The sequence below is a fragment of the Pongo pygmaeus genome, chromosome 6 (assembly GCF_028885625.2).
Source record: "Pongo pygmaeus isolate AG05252 chromosome 6, NHGRI_mPonPyg2-v2.0_pri, whole genome shotgun sequence".
NCBI lineage: Eukaryota > Metazoa > Chordata > Mammalia > Primates > Hominidae > Pongo > Pongo pygmaeus.
Window position 1 is genome coordinate 66,280,991 of NC_072379.2, and position 14,190 is coordinate 66,295,180.

At 35.1% G+C, this 14,190-nt stretch overlaps 1 protein-coding gene across 9 annotated transcripts in view; it reads right to left on the reverse strand.

Moving 5' to 3' along the window:
- Positions 1 to 5,430: 5,430 nt before the first annotated feature.
- The window catches only part of ITGB8 (integrin subunit beta 8), a 120,634-nt gene continuing 111,874 nt past the window's right edge, over positions 5,431 to 14,190 (reverse strand). For 6 of the 9 annotated variants that reach the window (XM_063667488.1, XM_063667487.1, XM_063667490.1 and 3 more), the window contains 3 exons: positions 11,250 to 11,413; positions 11,044 to 11,153; positions 5,431 to 10,349 (listed from right to left, as the gene is read on the reverse strand). In XM_063667488.1, the coding sequence (XP_063523558.1) occupies positions 10,304 to 10,349; positions 11,044 to 11,153; positions 11,250 to 11,413 (320 nt within the window). In that variant the 3' untranslated portion in view covers positions 5,431 to 10,303. Of the gene's footprint in view, positions 11,154 to 11,249; positions 11,414 to 14,190 lie in introns of all 9 variants that reach the window. The other 3 variants (XM_054494884.2, XM_054494878.2, XM_063667492.1) reach the window with 1 other exon arrangement.

Here is a 14,190-nt window from a genome sequence, read left to right on the forward strand (position 1 = left end):
ATATAATATATATTATGTAATATATATTATATTATATATAAGATATCTAATATATATTATTATATATATAAGATATATAAGATATATCTTATATATATAATAGATATATAAGATATATTTTATATATATATATATTTTTTTTTTTTTCCTGAGACAGAATCTCACTGTGTCACTCAGGCTGAAGTACAGCAGAGTGATCATAGCCCACTGAAGCTTTGATCCCCTAGGCTCAAGTGATCCTCCTGCCTCAGCCTCCCGAGTGGCTGTGATTACAGGCATTTGACACTAGGCCTGGCTAATTAAAAGAATTTTTTTTTTTTTTTTGTAAGAGACAGTCTTGCTATGTTTCCTAGAACATTTTCTTCCCCTCAAGATCAGATAAAGTTTTGTCTGGGGTGAGCATAATCTGTACCTTTTTGGTCATCTGATGTAGTTTTCACTCTTTGGAGGTGGTTCTCAGGCATCAGTGGGCATTAGGGTCACTTAGAGAGCATGTTAAAACAGATTGCTGGTTTCTAATAAGCTTCCGGGGGGGAGAAAAAAGCACATTGCTGGGCCACAGTCCCAGAGTTTCTGATTCAGAAGGTCTTGATGGAGACCAAAAAATCTGCATTTCTAGATGATGCATTTCTAGATGATGCATTCTAGATGATGCTGATGCTCTTGGTCTGGGAACTACCCTTTGAAACTGTGAATTTTTAGATTATCTTGTATTTAATGGGAAAAATGTTAATGGTAAATTAAGATTTTTTAAGTGAATAATTATCTCTCTTGACTTTAATGATGGTAGAATGAATTTTGTAATCATGACAAAGTAAAACAGCAAGAGCATGCCAAAGCCCAATAAAGAAGGAGTTTCCCTCTCACCAGTCTAGTCTGAAAATTTTTTTCAGATCTTAAGGTAACTTGTTAGAAGAAGTCAAACAGCACTGGGCCCTGAGTATGAAATAATGCACCAGCCCACATCAGTGCTAAAGGATTGCCGTGTTGAAAGACAAGGTATCACTTGTTTTTCTTGTGCAGACCACAACTGCTTCTAATTATGATGAAAAAGTTCATATATAAATAATTACATCGAAAGTGATATTGATTATCTTTCAATTAGGTTTATTTTGATAATATTTGAAAGCGTGACCATTGACATGGTTTAAAATTTCCTAGCTTTGTCTGGTCCAATATTTTGATAAAGTTAGAATTTAGTCTAAAAGACATGGATTGGCAAGACCAATGTGATTTGTGAGACCAGACTGGGAGTTTTATCCAGTTTGGATAGAAGCCTGTAGTGTCTTTTGGAGGTGGTGCTTCAACTAACTCCTTTATCACCTACATCTAGCCAGTCCCCAAGTTCTTTCAAATCTTCCTTTTAGCAATAGCTCATATTTCCTGCCTTTCTACTTTACTTCTTCATGAAAAGCCTTTATGCTCATTTCACTGACCTTTTTCTTTTTCTTTTTTTCTTCATTTTTAAATTTTATTTATTTATTTATTTATTTATTTATTTATTTATTTGGAGACAGCGTCTCACTCTGTCGCCAGGCTGGAGTGCGGTGGTGCTATTTTGGCTCACTGCAACCTCCACCTCCTGGGTTCAAGTGATTCTTCTGCCTCAGCCTCCCAAGTAGCTGGGACTACAGGTGTACACCACCAGGCCCAGCTAGTTTTTGTATTGTTAGTAGAGACAGAGTTTTGCCATTTTGCCCAGACTGGTCTCGAACTACTGAGCTCAAGTGATGATCCACCCACAAAGTGCTGGGATTACAGGAGTGAGCTACTGTGCCTGGCCTTGCTGACTTTTCTTTGTCACAATTTGAAATGTCTTCCTACTGTACATCAGATGCATCCAAACCGTCCCAACATAACAACATAAACATTTCTTTCTAACCTGGCTCCTTCTCCTCTCCATTACAAATATACAAGTCTCCCCCAGTCAAAAATAATTTAACTAGTCCTTCCTTGTTGAATATTGTTTGATATTTTGTATCATATCCGCTCATCCTTTTCTCAGTGAATATAAGGGCTCTCAGTGAATATGATCGTGGCACATTTATGGGACAATATTCACCTATTAAAACAGCTATAAATCTTGACATAGATAAATGTTTGATATGTTTTTGGAAAAAAAAATCTCTTTATACCGGACTATAGATAGTATATTTCTTTCTTAGTCACCAATATATTTATATATATATTTGTTATATATATATTTGTTTTATATGTATTTAATATATATGTAATTACATATATTGTTACATATATTATATATGTACTTTTTTCCTGAAAAATATATGGCAATGACCAACTCTGGGTGGTTGGATTAGAGTAATATTTTTTTAAATTTTAATTTCTAGGTATTTTTAACCTAGATATTACAGTAAATATGCATATCTGTATAATGCATATAAATACATTTTATAGTAAATATGCATTATCTGTATAATAGCAGTTATAAAATGCATAGAAAAATAAAATGGAAATATGCCTACATATAAAAGTGATTGCCACTAGGAGGTTGGGTTTCAATTTTTTTTCTTTTGAATACTTTACTTCAAAGTATTTTACTCTAGTATTAAATTGTATTTAAATTTAGTATAACATTTAATAGCATTGAATATTTAATAGTGTTAACTACTATTTGCATTTAGTATTTGAGTATAAAAATTAATGCTTAAAATTATATTTAGTTTATGTAATTATATGTCAACCATGTTTAACTCCAATAATACCACTTTTCTGTGCAAAACCTTTACAGTTTGCTCTTCCCCAGTAACCAAAGCTCAAAATTCTTAGCCTGGGAATCAAGTTCTCCATAACTTAGGACCTGTAGGTTACTGCCTTTTGTTATCTAATGCTGTATCTCAATACAATTTCAATGTTCTTGGATGGAGTCCACACTCTTTCCTGCGTTTGATTATACTTTATCTTTTGTAGAATCTCCCGGTTTACCTCCCCTTTCTTCATGTCCATACTCACCTTTGTTGTAAGGCGAGGCCAAATGCTGTCTTCCATGGGCTTTCTCTTATTCTCCTGGCTCTCCTAACTCGAATCTGAGTACATTTCACATTTTGTCATCTTAAAGGATGTTGTTTCCCTGTGTAGTATTTGTACACATACATCAGCTCCTCAGCTTTATTTGTTGCATATGTTTTATGGGGTGTGGGGACAAAGGTTAACTTCTGATTGTTGAACTAGTAAAATCTGTGCTCATAATACATATGATAAGTTACTTATGGAAAGTAAAGCAGATCTGGGTACGAATCCTGCAGTAAGTGCAGCCACTTTCTGGCTGCATGCTTTCATACAAGATCCTTAACCTTTCTGTGACTTATTTTCCCTATTTGAAAAATTAAGGAAAATGGTACTTTTCACTCCTGAGGATTCAGTGAGACAATTACATAAAGAAAACTTCATTGGTTACGGTAGAGATTATCTGCTATAATATCAAATGCGATGGTTTAGGTAAGATTGTTTTCCTACCAGAGATGTCTTGAGGTGAACAGTCAATGGCTAAAGGGGAAGCTCTAACAATTTCAGCACAAGGCTTCCTTTGCCAGGACTGCTGCTCTAGTTGTTCCAGACAACATAAAGGAAGAGGAAGTGAGCCCCAGGGCTGCACATATCACTTCCTCCTCCATCCCACTGGCCAACATTAAGTTATGTAGCTGCATTCAGCTACAAAGGAGTCTGGGGGTCTCAACTGTGTGCTCTGCTGCCACTCAGGAGTTAGGTTCTATTACTAAAGAAGAAAGGAAGAAATGGGTCAAATAACACTCATTAAAAAAATCAGGATTCTAAGCTTGGAAGACTGCAGTCAAACACAATTGAGATGAGTTCTCAAAACTAAAGGCCTTGTGAAACCTGCCGGTAAGTGTCCATCTGGTCTCTTTAGCACAGACCTTCTATCGAAAAGTACTGTATTAGTTTTCACACTGCTGATAAAGCCATATCCAAGACTGGGCAATTTACAAAAATAAAGAGGTTTATTGGATTTACAAGTTCCACATGACTGGGGAGACCTCACAATCATGGCAGAAGGTGAAAGACACACCTCACATGGTGGCAGACGAGAAAAGAGTTTGTGCAGGGAAACTCCCCTTTTTCAAACCTTCAAATTTCGTGAGACTTATTCACTATCACAAGAACAGCACTGGAAAGATCTGCCCCCATGATTCAATTACCTCCCACTGGGTCCCTCCCACAACATGTCGGAATTCAAGATGAGATTTGGGTGGAGACACAGCCAAACCATACCAGATGCATTACACTTTATCTTTTCCTTCAAACTATTAAAAGCTCCTTAAGAACAGGTAATCTGTCTAAATGTCTTATTTCATTTTTAATATATCTATCTGTTGGGAACAGGCCGCAAAATCTGGCCATAAACTGGCCCCAAAACTGGCCATAAACAAAATTTCTGCAGCACTGTGACATGCTCGTGATGGCCTTGATGCCCACGCTGGAAGGTTGTCAGTTAACCAGAATGAGGGCAAGGAACACCTGGCCCACCCAGGGTGGAAAACTGCTTAAAGGCTTTCTTAAACCACAAACAATAGCACGAGCGATCTGTGCCTTAAGGACATGTTCATGCTGCAGATAACTAGCCAGACCCATCCCTTTATTTCTGCCCATCCCTTTATTTCCCGTAAGGAATGCTTTTAGTAAATCTTATGACTGGCTTGCTGTCAATCAATATGTGGGTAAATCTCTGTTTGGGGCTGTCAGCTCTAAAGGCTGTGAGACCCCTGATTTCCCACTCCACACTCTGTATTTCTGTGTGAGTGTCTTTAATTCCTCTGGCACCACTGGGTTAGGGTCTCCACGACTGAGCTGATCTCAGCATCTACCACATTCTACTTTATTCTCTTCTTTAGGGTAAGGAAAATCATAGTATATGGGTATTCAATAAAATTCAATTAATTTAAGTCTGACTCTTGAGAATGTGCAATTGAAGGTTATGAATACGTCACACTTAAGGTGGTGGTAGAAGTCTCTGGCATGTAGAAAATGCCTGTTTTAACTTTTAGCTATTTTTTTCAGGTTTTTGTCGTTAGAATATTTCTTCTGTTTCTACTGCAAATAACTATCAAAAAGGAAAAGAACTAGGATGGCCTCCCCTGTTTATCATTGGCCCTACAATTTTCTAGGAGTAGTATCTTTTTGGAATTATGTAATGTCCTCTGCTAATGACAGTGTATAGATGCTATTACATTTCCTTGTGGGACAAAGTACTGTTGTCTGGAAGCTTTGAGAGTAATGTAACACACAGTAAATAAGGAAGTGTTTTTGTGTATTCTTAGATTTTTACAATTTTATTTTAAAACAGAATTTCATATCGATTAACACCTACTACTAAACAGAATGATGCATTAATTAAATGCCTTGTCCTAACTGTTATAAGCTCTGTTAGAAAAATAAACATCTCACAACAAACTACAGTGTCAGCTCTTTAATAAATACATAAAACAGAAGTTAGTAGTCAGAGTTATATGAACAGGTTCATAGTATATTATGTGAAAGTATCATATTCTCCAATATTCTGTATCATTTAAGACAATTTAAGTTACGTATAATTCAAAGCCAGAAATAATAAGAAATATGTTCAGTGATAATTTGCTTCTTTCTTAGAGCAATTTTATATTCAAATATTTAATTTAAAAATATATTCTATATTAAATTTATTTTTACAAACGCAGTATTCGTTAGGTGAAACAAAATAAGTTTTTATGTTACCGATAAGTTTAATACATTTCTAATTTTTTTCAGAAGTTCAAGAAACAATAATGAAGTAGCTAATAAATGTAAAATAGTTTAAAAGCTATGTTAAATATACACAAAATGAATTTCTATATTAATATGTGCAAATGTATATTTTCTTATAATTTAGAATTAAAGTATTTTATACTCAATATTCTTAATAAAATTTATGTACCATACTTGTCATTGTGTAGACTTATCAAAATTTCACATTTATCTGTAGGAAAATGTAAAGTTGGTAAAGATTCTTTACACAAATCACACATTTTCCATCCTTGACAATTGCAGTGTTTTTTTTAAATATTGTTGTATTAGACAATTTTAACTGAAGTAGGTTGTAGAGGCTAGAAACCTGATTAATAGAGCAGTGTTAGACAATTCTAACTGAAGTAGGTTGCAGAGGCTAGAAGAAACCTGATTAACAGAGTTAGCTTACAAAGATAAATTTTATGCAGAAAAGTATTCCAGGTACATAAACGAGTAGTGTTATTACTCTCAGGTTTACATTAACAGCTGCCCAGATAGCTGAACAATTATTTCATATAATTCAAATAATTTAAATATGCAGTTTTATAACAGTCGTTACATAAGCTTGAAGTTAAAGTGATCAGAGCCAAGGGGGAAAAACCCACAAATGATAAAGCAGAATAAAAAGTAAGAGGACTCTAGAAGAAAGTTGTTTTTCACAGCACTGATTGGTTTTATCATATTTTTCTCCTGCCATTGATACAAGACATGTAAGATGCTGCAAAACCTAACTATGACAGTTCCATGTAATATTTTTCCAGTTAATTTTGTTTAAAAGTGAGATGATAATATAAAAGAATCTCATATAAAAGAATAAAAATATTAAAAATTTGTTAATGAAACATAGACATACCTACCCATTCTTGTTGGTTAAGTTAGGGTTGGCTGAAATCATTCGCACTCACGTAAAGTATAAATGGGGACCTGAAAGAGCTTTTGTAAACTCAAGATATGCGGGATCTGAGCTGATAATCAGTTAGGCTCCATGTTGAGTTGTGCGTGACTCAATTGTCCTGAAATTTTGCCTTCATATGTTATCATAAATGGGCTCTCAAATCTTTATAAGAAAACAAAATTTGCCTAGATGCATAAACATTTAGGTAAATTTGGATTAGTGTAATATTTATTCAAGCATAATTTTAAACACTGCATCTGAAGTGCCAACAGTTGCAAGAAATTCACAATTTCAGAGATGTTAAATTGAAAAAGTGATGTCTTGGAATCAATGAAATATAAATATGGATATGTATAATCAGTTATACATAAAAATTTGCTATAGAGGAATTATAAAAGGAAAATTATCTGAAAGAATGTTAGCTATATCTCAGCGGTCTGCATTGCATAAAATGGAGTTCTTAAGGTCCATATAAATAAGGATAATTGTAAATTAAATATTGAGTCAACATAACAGAATGCAATATGCACATGATTGAGCTCCCATGTAACTGTATTTCACTTGATACTTTTATGAAAATGTATATATTCCAAATCATTCAAAATGAAAAGAAGCTCAAACAGTTGTGAAAATTTAGAATTCTTAGATTTTAATGGGTGTGTCTTTGTTCAGGGGCAAAGACTCGAATGAGCTTTAAGATCAATTAAAGATGCCTGGAAATGAAGAACTTCATTATACCATTAAATTCAGTTATTTTTCACTATTAGACTTATTAAGCTTGAAGCTTTAGGAAATCTCTTGGGACGAGTGAGTGGGAAAAAACAGGAGTAAGAAAAGAAAGAAAAAGCCTTTGAGTCTAATCTACTCTACCAGGTTCCAGGAAGAATATAATTCTACAGAGAAAATTCTTCATAGTCTATCATAATATATTTCAGTGTCTGATGGCTGACTGTTGTCTTACATAAGGATATCTTCAATGGATATTAAATAAATATTAAAAATATATTTCAGATTCATTCTTTGAAGGATTGCATCTCATGCATCCACAAATTTTAATGTTGAGTTTTGGAAAGTTGCCTCCAGAAACATCTACTGTGTTTAATCTTAGATTTTTTTTTTGTTATTTTAGTAAACCAAAGATAAACTGAACATTTAAGACATAATCAGATTTTTAGTGAATTTTTAAGTCTTCCAGAAAAGTCTATGACTTAATAAATATTAGCAAGTTTCCAAAAATATAACAAATGTTTATAAATACATGTGCACTGCAGTGCAACGGTGTCCCCAGAGAAATAAAATGCATAACAAAGCAAATGTTATGTTGTAGTGTATGTATGGCACATTTATAAATCATTACATACTTTAGGGCACAAAAATGCTGCAGTACTAAAAGTGTTGTTCAAGTTCTCAATTCTGTTAACAATTTAAAATTTCATTAATTGTGTTTAATATCAATGAATCTCAAAAGGCTCCTGTGGCCATATTAGTTGAAAATAGACTCTATTTACATACATTATTTAACCTAAGAGTACCCTGTGTTCCCTTACCACTTAATTAATTCTAACTAGTCAAATATTAATTCTCATCTCACAAATCATTACACAGGAAGATATCAATTATTCAAGTAAAATATAAGCCCTACAATCTTTAAAAATTAGCTTTTTAAGTAAAAACAAAAAAGATAAGCACAAGACTTTGCAAGCATAACCACAATCATTGTCTAACATTGAGTTGCCTATAAGGAAGTTTGTCCCTTCCTATGGTAACAGCCTTGGTCCACTATAAAGTTAGTGCAAACAAGTGAGGGTGTAAAAAAATATAAACCCTTGATTTTTAAGGATTTCATTTTGTTATACTCTTTTTGGATAATTCATTCCAAACAGAAATTTGTTTATTGTTCATAAACATCATAATGTTCATTTCAAAAATTGTCATCATCTTAATGGATATCTTACACTTTTTTCTTTTGGAGGGTTGTCAGGCATCCATCCATTTTCCTTTTTAAGAAGAATGTTATGTGTATTAGGCTACTAAATCCAATTTTTACATTATTTTTAGTGATCAAAGGTTTCTTATACAAGTGACTCACAGTACTGAATTATGTCAATCTCTCATTTGAGGAAGGAAATGCAGTTCCAGTTAGCATTGAAATTGCTTGGCTGTAGAGGACATCTAACAGAGCTACTGTGTTTATTGGCTCCAGAACAACTTATTATAGGTTTTTCAGTTCTCTTTAGGGTAGAATATGAGATGGGGTTAGTCTTCATCAAAATGCAGTATCTAGTACTTTAACTCAAGTGCTGGAAGACAGCAAATCTTGGAAGTTAATTATAAAAAGATATTTCAAATAGATTCCTTTGTTGTCATGGGCAAAACTGTATATCCACACAGGACTGTTAGACTGCTAGCCAATAAAATCAGACTAAGTCCCTAGGGATAAGATAAGTGTAAAGAAATTTCCATTGGGGAAGACAGGGCTCATGGCCCGTGTATCAAGGTCTCAAGCTGAGCACTGGAGAACTCCAGGGAACACTGTCATACAAGCTATGGTGCGAAGGAATTCCCCTGTAGGTATGCCATGCTTCAGTCTCTTAAGAAGCTGATCAGCATGAAAGACTGGAAGCTGATTATGGACAATTCAGTTTGAATTATTCTTTTCTATTTTGCTTTGAACTTTCCTCATACACTTAAGACATGAGTAAATCACATTGAAAAACATTTGCCAATTGAATATTTTAAAGATTCAAGAGGTAGCATGATATTGTGCAATGAACACTGGCCTGGCAATGAGAAGATAGAAACTCCTTTCCAATGTGGCCACTTTATCACTTGAGTGTTTTTTGAGAAATTGTTTAAGTTTTCTGAGGCTCAGTTCCCTAACTCACTAAAAAGGAGAATTAGCAGCCTGGCATGGTGGCTCATGCCTGTAATCCCAACACTCTGGGAGGCCGAGGAGGGTAGATCACCTGAGGTCAGGAGTTTGAGATCAACCTGTCCAACATGGCAAAACCCCGTCTCTACTAAAAATACAAAAGTTAGCTGGGCATGGTGGTGGATGCCTGTAATCCCAGCTACTCAGGAGGCTGAGGCAGGAGAACTGCTTGAACCCGGGAGGCAGAGGTTGCAGTGAGCCCTGATTGCACCATAACACTCCAGCCTGGGTGACAAGAGTGAAACTCCATCTCAAAAAAAAAAAAAAAAAAATAGCTTATTTCTAAGATATCATCAATTCTCCAATTTTGTACTTTTATGAATTCTGGCAAGAAGGGTTGGAGTGATTCTGGGAAAGAAAATCCTTAGGCTGCCTTGAAGGGAGAAGATAATATAGCTTTTCATTTAAAAAACGCTGATATCTACTTGCAATCAAAATCTAAGAAAACATTCAAAATGTGGTACTTTGCTTGAGGCAGAATTTCTAAATATCTTGTGAATTAATGATAAGATAAATGAAATGGCCAAACAATCCCTTCAGTTTACCAGGTAAGAAGATACAAAACTCCACACCTGTGCACAATGAAGCTATTCAGGTTTTGATGATACTTTACAGTGTCCCCTATTAACATTCAGCTTTTAAAACTAGTATTCTGATAAAGTGACATTGTATTATTAGTTTTTTATGGCAGTAGTAACTTAGCACTTAATTAATCCAGTCATCTGTGACATATATAAACTTATCCTGTAAAAAAGAAAACAAAACATAAAGGCAAAGAGGAGAGAATGCTGGAATTAGTATCCATCTTGCAAAAATAAGCAAACCATAAACACACATGCATAAAACTACACACTTTAAAAAGCAATATAATCTTTTAAGATTAAGGTTTTATCTGTTCACCTCTTGAAAGAGTGAAACACGAATCATTTATTCATCTAGCTGTTCTTGTCTATTCAACCACCAACTGTTGAAGTGTTTGGCAACCTTAGAATATACTTGCCAGATTATTTTTTTCCTCACATGTCCAGTGCAGGGATTACTGTACCCTTGTAGTGACACAATGCTAAACTCTCTCACAGCATTGTTCTCTCTGGGAAGCGTAGGGATAACAGGTACCTGTAAAGTGTAATCAGTGCTCTTCAGAGGATCTACATTCTATGCTGATCTAAATAAGTTATATATTACAGTAAAGTGCTACAATGACACTAGTCTCAAACAGTAGTAAGACACATTTTTCTCTGAAAAAGTCAGCAGCTATGTGAGTCACATCATGATGAGGATGCTTGTCAGTCTTCGTTCGAGTGTACAACCAGCAATTGGCATGGCCGTGAGCAATTTGTCTCCTCCTGTGACTTTTAAAATTATAATCTTTAGGAGCAATTATTAAAAATTCCAGTTTCCCATTAAGTGTTTAAAAATCTTTTTTTAGAAGTTGCACCTGAAAGTTTCATGAGCATTTAATTTGCTGATATCCATTTTTATTTCTTCAGGCTTCTCACGTCGGTAGGTTACTGCTCTTGTGCAAACACTTTGCAGAATCAACTTATCCTTAATAGAGAAAAAATATTATTATTAACTAAGGGCCTAAATATTGTAACTAGGCAATAACATACTGTTAGCAATTCTTTTTTAGAATTCACTGACCTTTTTTGAGGCTGACACTCTGTAATCTGATGAGGACTTAATTTTGTTACTATTCCATTGTAGTATCACCTGTCTAATGATAAGGACTTTAAGCAACCCAATCAAGAATGTAACTATGAAAATGATGAAAAATATTCTCAAGTAGCTTGGGCTGGAGAAACATTCTGTAATGAAGCAAACAAATAAATGGATTAAAAATTGGAATAAGTATATCCCAAGAGTCTATCAAGTAAATAATGTTCACACCTCAATTAATAGTGCCAAAGATATTTGCAAATCTACATTTTCAAATCAGGGGATTGAAATTACCTTTGATTCAAAACAAAAAGCGCTCTAATTTTTCTTGCACGTTTACTATGAAAATATTTTCAATAGAAAACCCTCCTTTGGAAAATAGCCATGATTAAGGTATTCAATCATATTATTCCTTTGCAGCTTGATTCTTTAATTGTATTAACTGGAATATGTCCATGTCCCATAACCAAGCATAATTTTATCCAAGACAGAGGACTAGTTTTTGTGGTGTGTACTATTGATCACTAAATGGAAAATAGGATTTTAAAAAATTATTGAGCAGTTCTGGGCCTTAGGATATGTTTCTCTTGTTATGCTTGGTCTTCATTTGTTCCATGCCAGTAATGGAAAATAAAGTAAACATCTGCAGAAGCTAAAATCAAAACTACTCTAATAGGTGAATAAATATTTCTTCAGAAATTGAAGTGTAAATTTTCATTCTTATTATACATGGCTTCTCCAGGAAATAGGAGTGTCCAATTTGGGACAACATGAAAATATCATTCTTCATTTTCATTAATTTACTTTTTACTTGTCTGTTAACTACACCTATTCCATTTGCCTCTAAAAATGCACTGTATATTTTAAGAACAAATAATACTTAGGACAAATAATTAGTAGCTGGAAAAAGAAATGTTGTGTTAAGAGGAGGGACATGCTAGATCTCATTTTAGCACCAGATCTTTGGCACACCCTCATTGCCAAAGATCTGGTGCTTGAAAGTCTACAGGCTCTGTTGTTGCCAGAGGCATTACCCTAATCTAAGAGGAAGATGGTTGCACAATAGGCAAGTATTCCATGGAACTCACCAGCTGCCCCAGATTCATAAAATTACTTTGTGGTTAAAGAGGTATGTGTTACCCCCCCACCATTCTCCAGAGTTTGGGGAACTCATCCAAAGTTCCAAGGTCTCCCTGAGAGGGCCACTAGGGAGGTGACCTGCCAAGGCTTAGCATAGTGGACGACCCAACCAATCCTGGGTGATTTGGGTCTGAATTTCCAGTGAGGACTAAGTATGTTTTTGAATAAGGCCAAGCTCAGTGATAAGGGAAAGGGTTCCTCTCAAGTGAGAAGACTTAATTAAGCCTATTTTTTTTTTTTTTTTCGTGATAAGGTACTTTGAAAGAAAGGTCAAAGGCTATCCCAGTGCTACAACTGGAATGGAAACACCAAATGCCAGTGCAGGTCTCTGTCGCTACAGGTCTCACAGAGAGAGAATCCAAAATATTCTGCTCAAAGATGGTGTCTTTTGAGGCTTCCACAGTGACTTCGGGCTTATAACATACATGCCTTTTGTTCTGACAGACTGTCATTTCCTCTGATTGATTTAGGACTACTCAGTCAGCTAAGGCAGATCATCAGAGGGGGCACGTGGCTTGATCCCACTTACTGGCTTCTCGCCTGGTGGGAGCTCAGCCAGAGAGACTGAAAGAACAGCCTTTAAGTGCGACTGAGTGGATAGATAATAGAGGTGCCTAACAAATGCCCTTTCCCTCTCCTTGCACAATAGTTGTGAAGGGGAGGGGCGGCCCCTAGCTACTGACACATTTTAGAAATATTTCTAATGGGTTAGAACAGAGGGCATTTTCAGAGCTCAAATCTGCATGCATATTTAAATGCTATGAGTGGTCAAACATTCATGCCTAGCCCATGCTTCCCTTAGTTTAGGTCAGGCCGGGGCTTTTCCTAAGGAGCTTTAAGAGAATACTTTTTGTAACAACACTTAAGTCAAAGTAGTGTTTACTTAACATAATAAATGACATGTTGATAGTAAGGCCCTATTTATTAGAAAGGCACTTGGCTTTCTGGAGTGATTGCTGCAGCTCCAGCTGGCAGCACATGGGGCTCTTTTCAGAGCCAAGTTCATTATGGGATAAGATCAGTGTGGATGTGAGGGAAAAAGGAAACAAAACTCTGGAGAAAGTTTACTCTTTTGTGCAGTCTCTCTAAGAGCCGGAATTTTTCTTACAGGTTGGAGAGACTTGAAATAATAGTTGCAATAGGAATGTTTAATAAAGATATAATTTCAAGGTTAGTTGCTAATGCACGTGGAGTTCCACACCTTACCCCTTTGCAAAGTAAGGTTCTGGGTTCTAAATAACTTTTGTTTTGTTTTGCTTTTGTTTTTTTAAACAGCTTTATTAAGTATCATTGATATACAAAAACTGCACATATTAATGTACACAATATAATGAGTTTGCGATTCAGTTTTTTAAATCTCCCAGAGATGGTACCCTGTAACCACTGAGTATGCTTGCTATGGTGTGGCTGAGTGGTTAGTTTTCCCCTCTCCTCTACACAGCTGAATTCCCATGCAATGTACTTCCATGGAAAGGCATCCAAATACATTGGCTGTCAAGGCCTCAGTGAACCAGAAATATGAGTTCCCCATGTAAACTCATTTCACTAAGAGATAAAATCTGCGGAGCCATAATTTTCCTTCATAATCCAAACTTGCTTCTAGTTCTGAACTTCCTCATGTCTAATCAATATTTGCTTTCATGTTTCAGGTGAAGCCAAAAAATTCTAAGTAATGATGATCTGCTTTTACAAAATATGTAACTTCAAAAGGGCCATTCCTTCCTAGTACTTCTCACTTTGATAAAAATATAGCTTAAGGATGAATGATTATAAATGTGACATAATG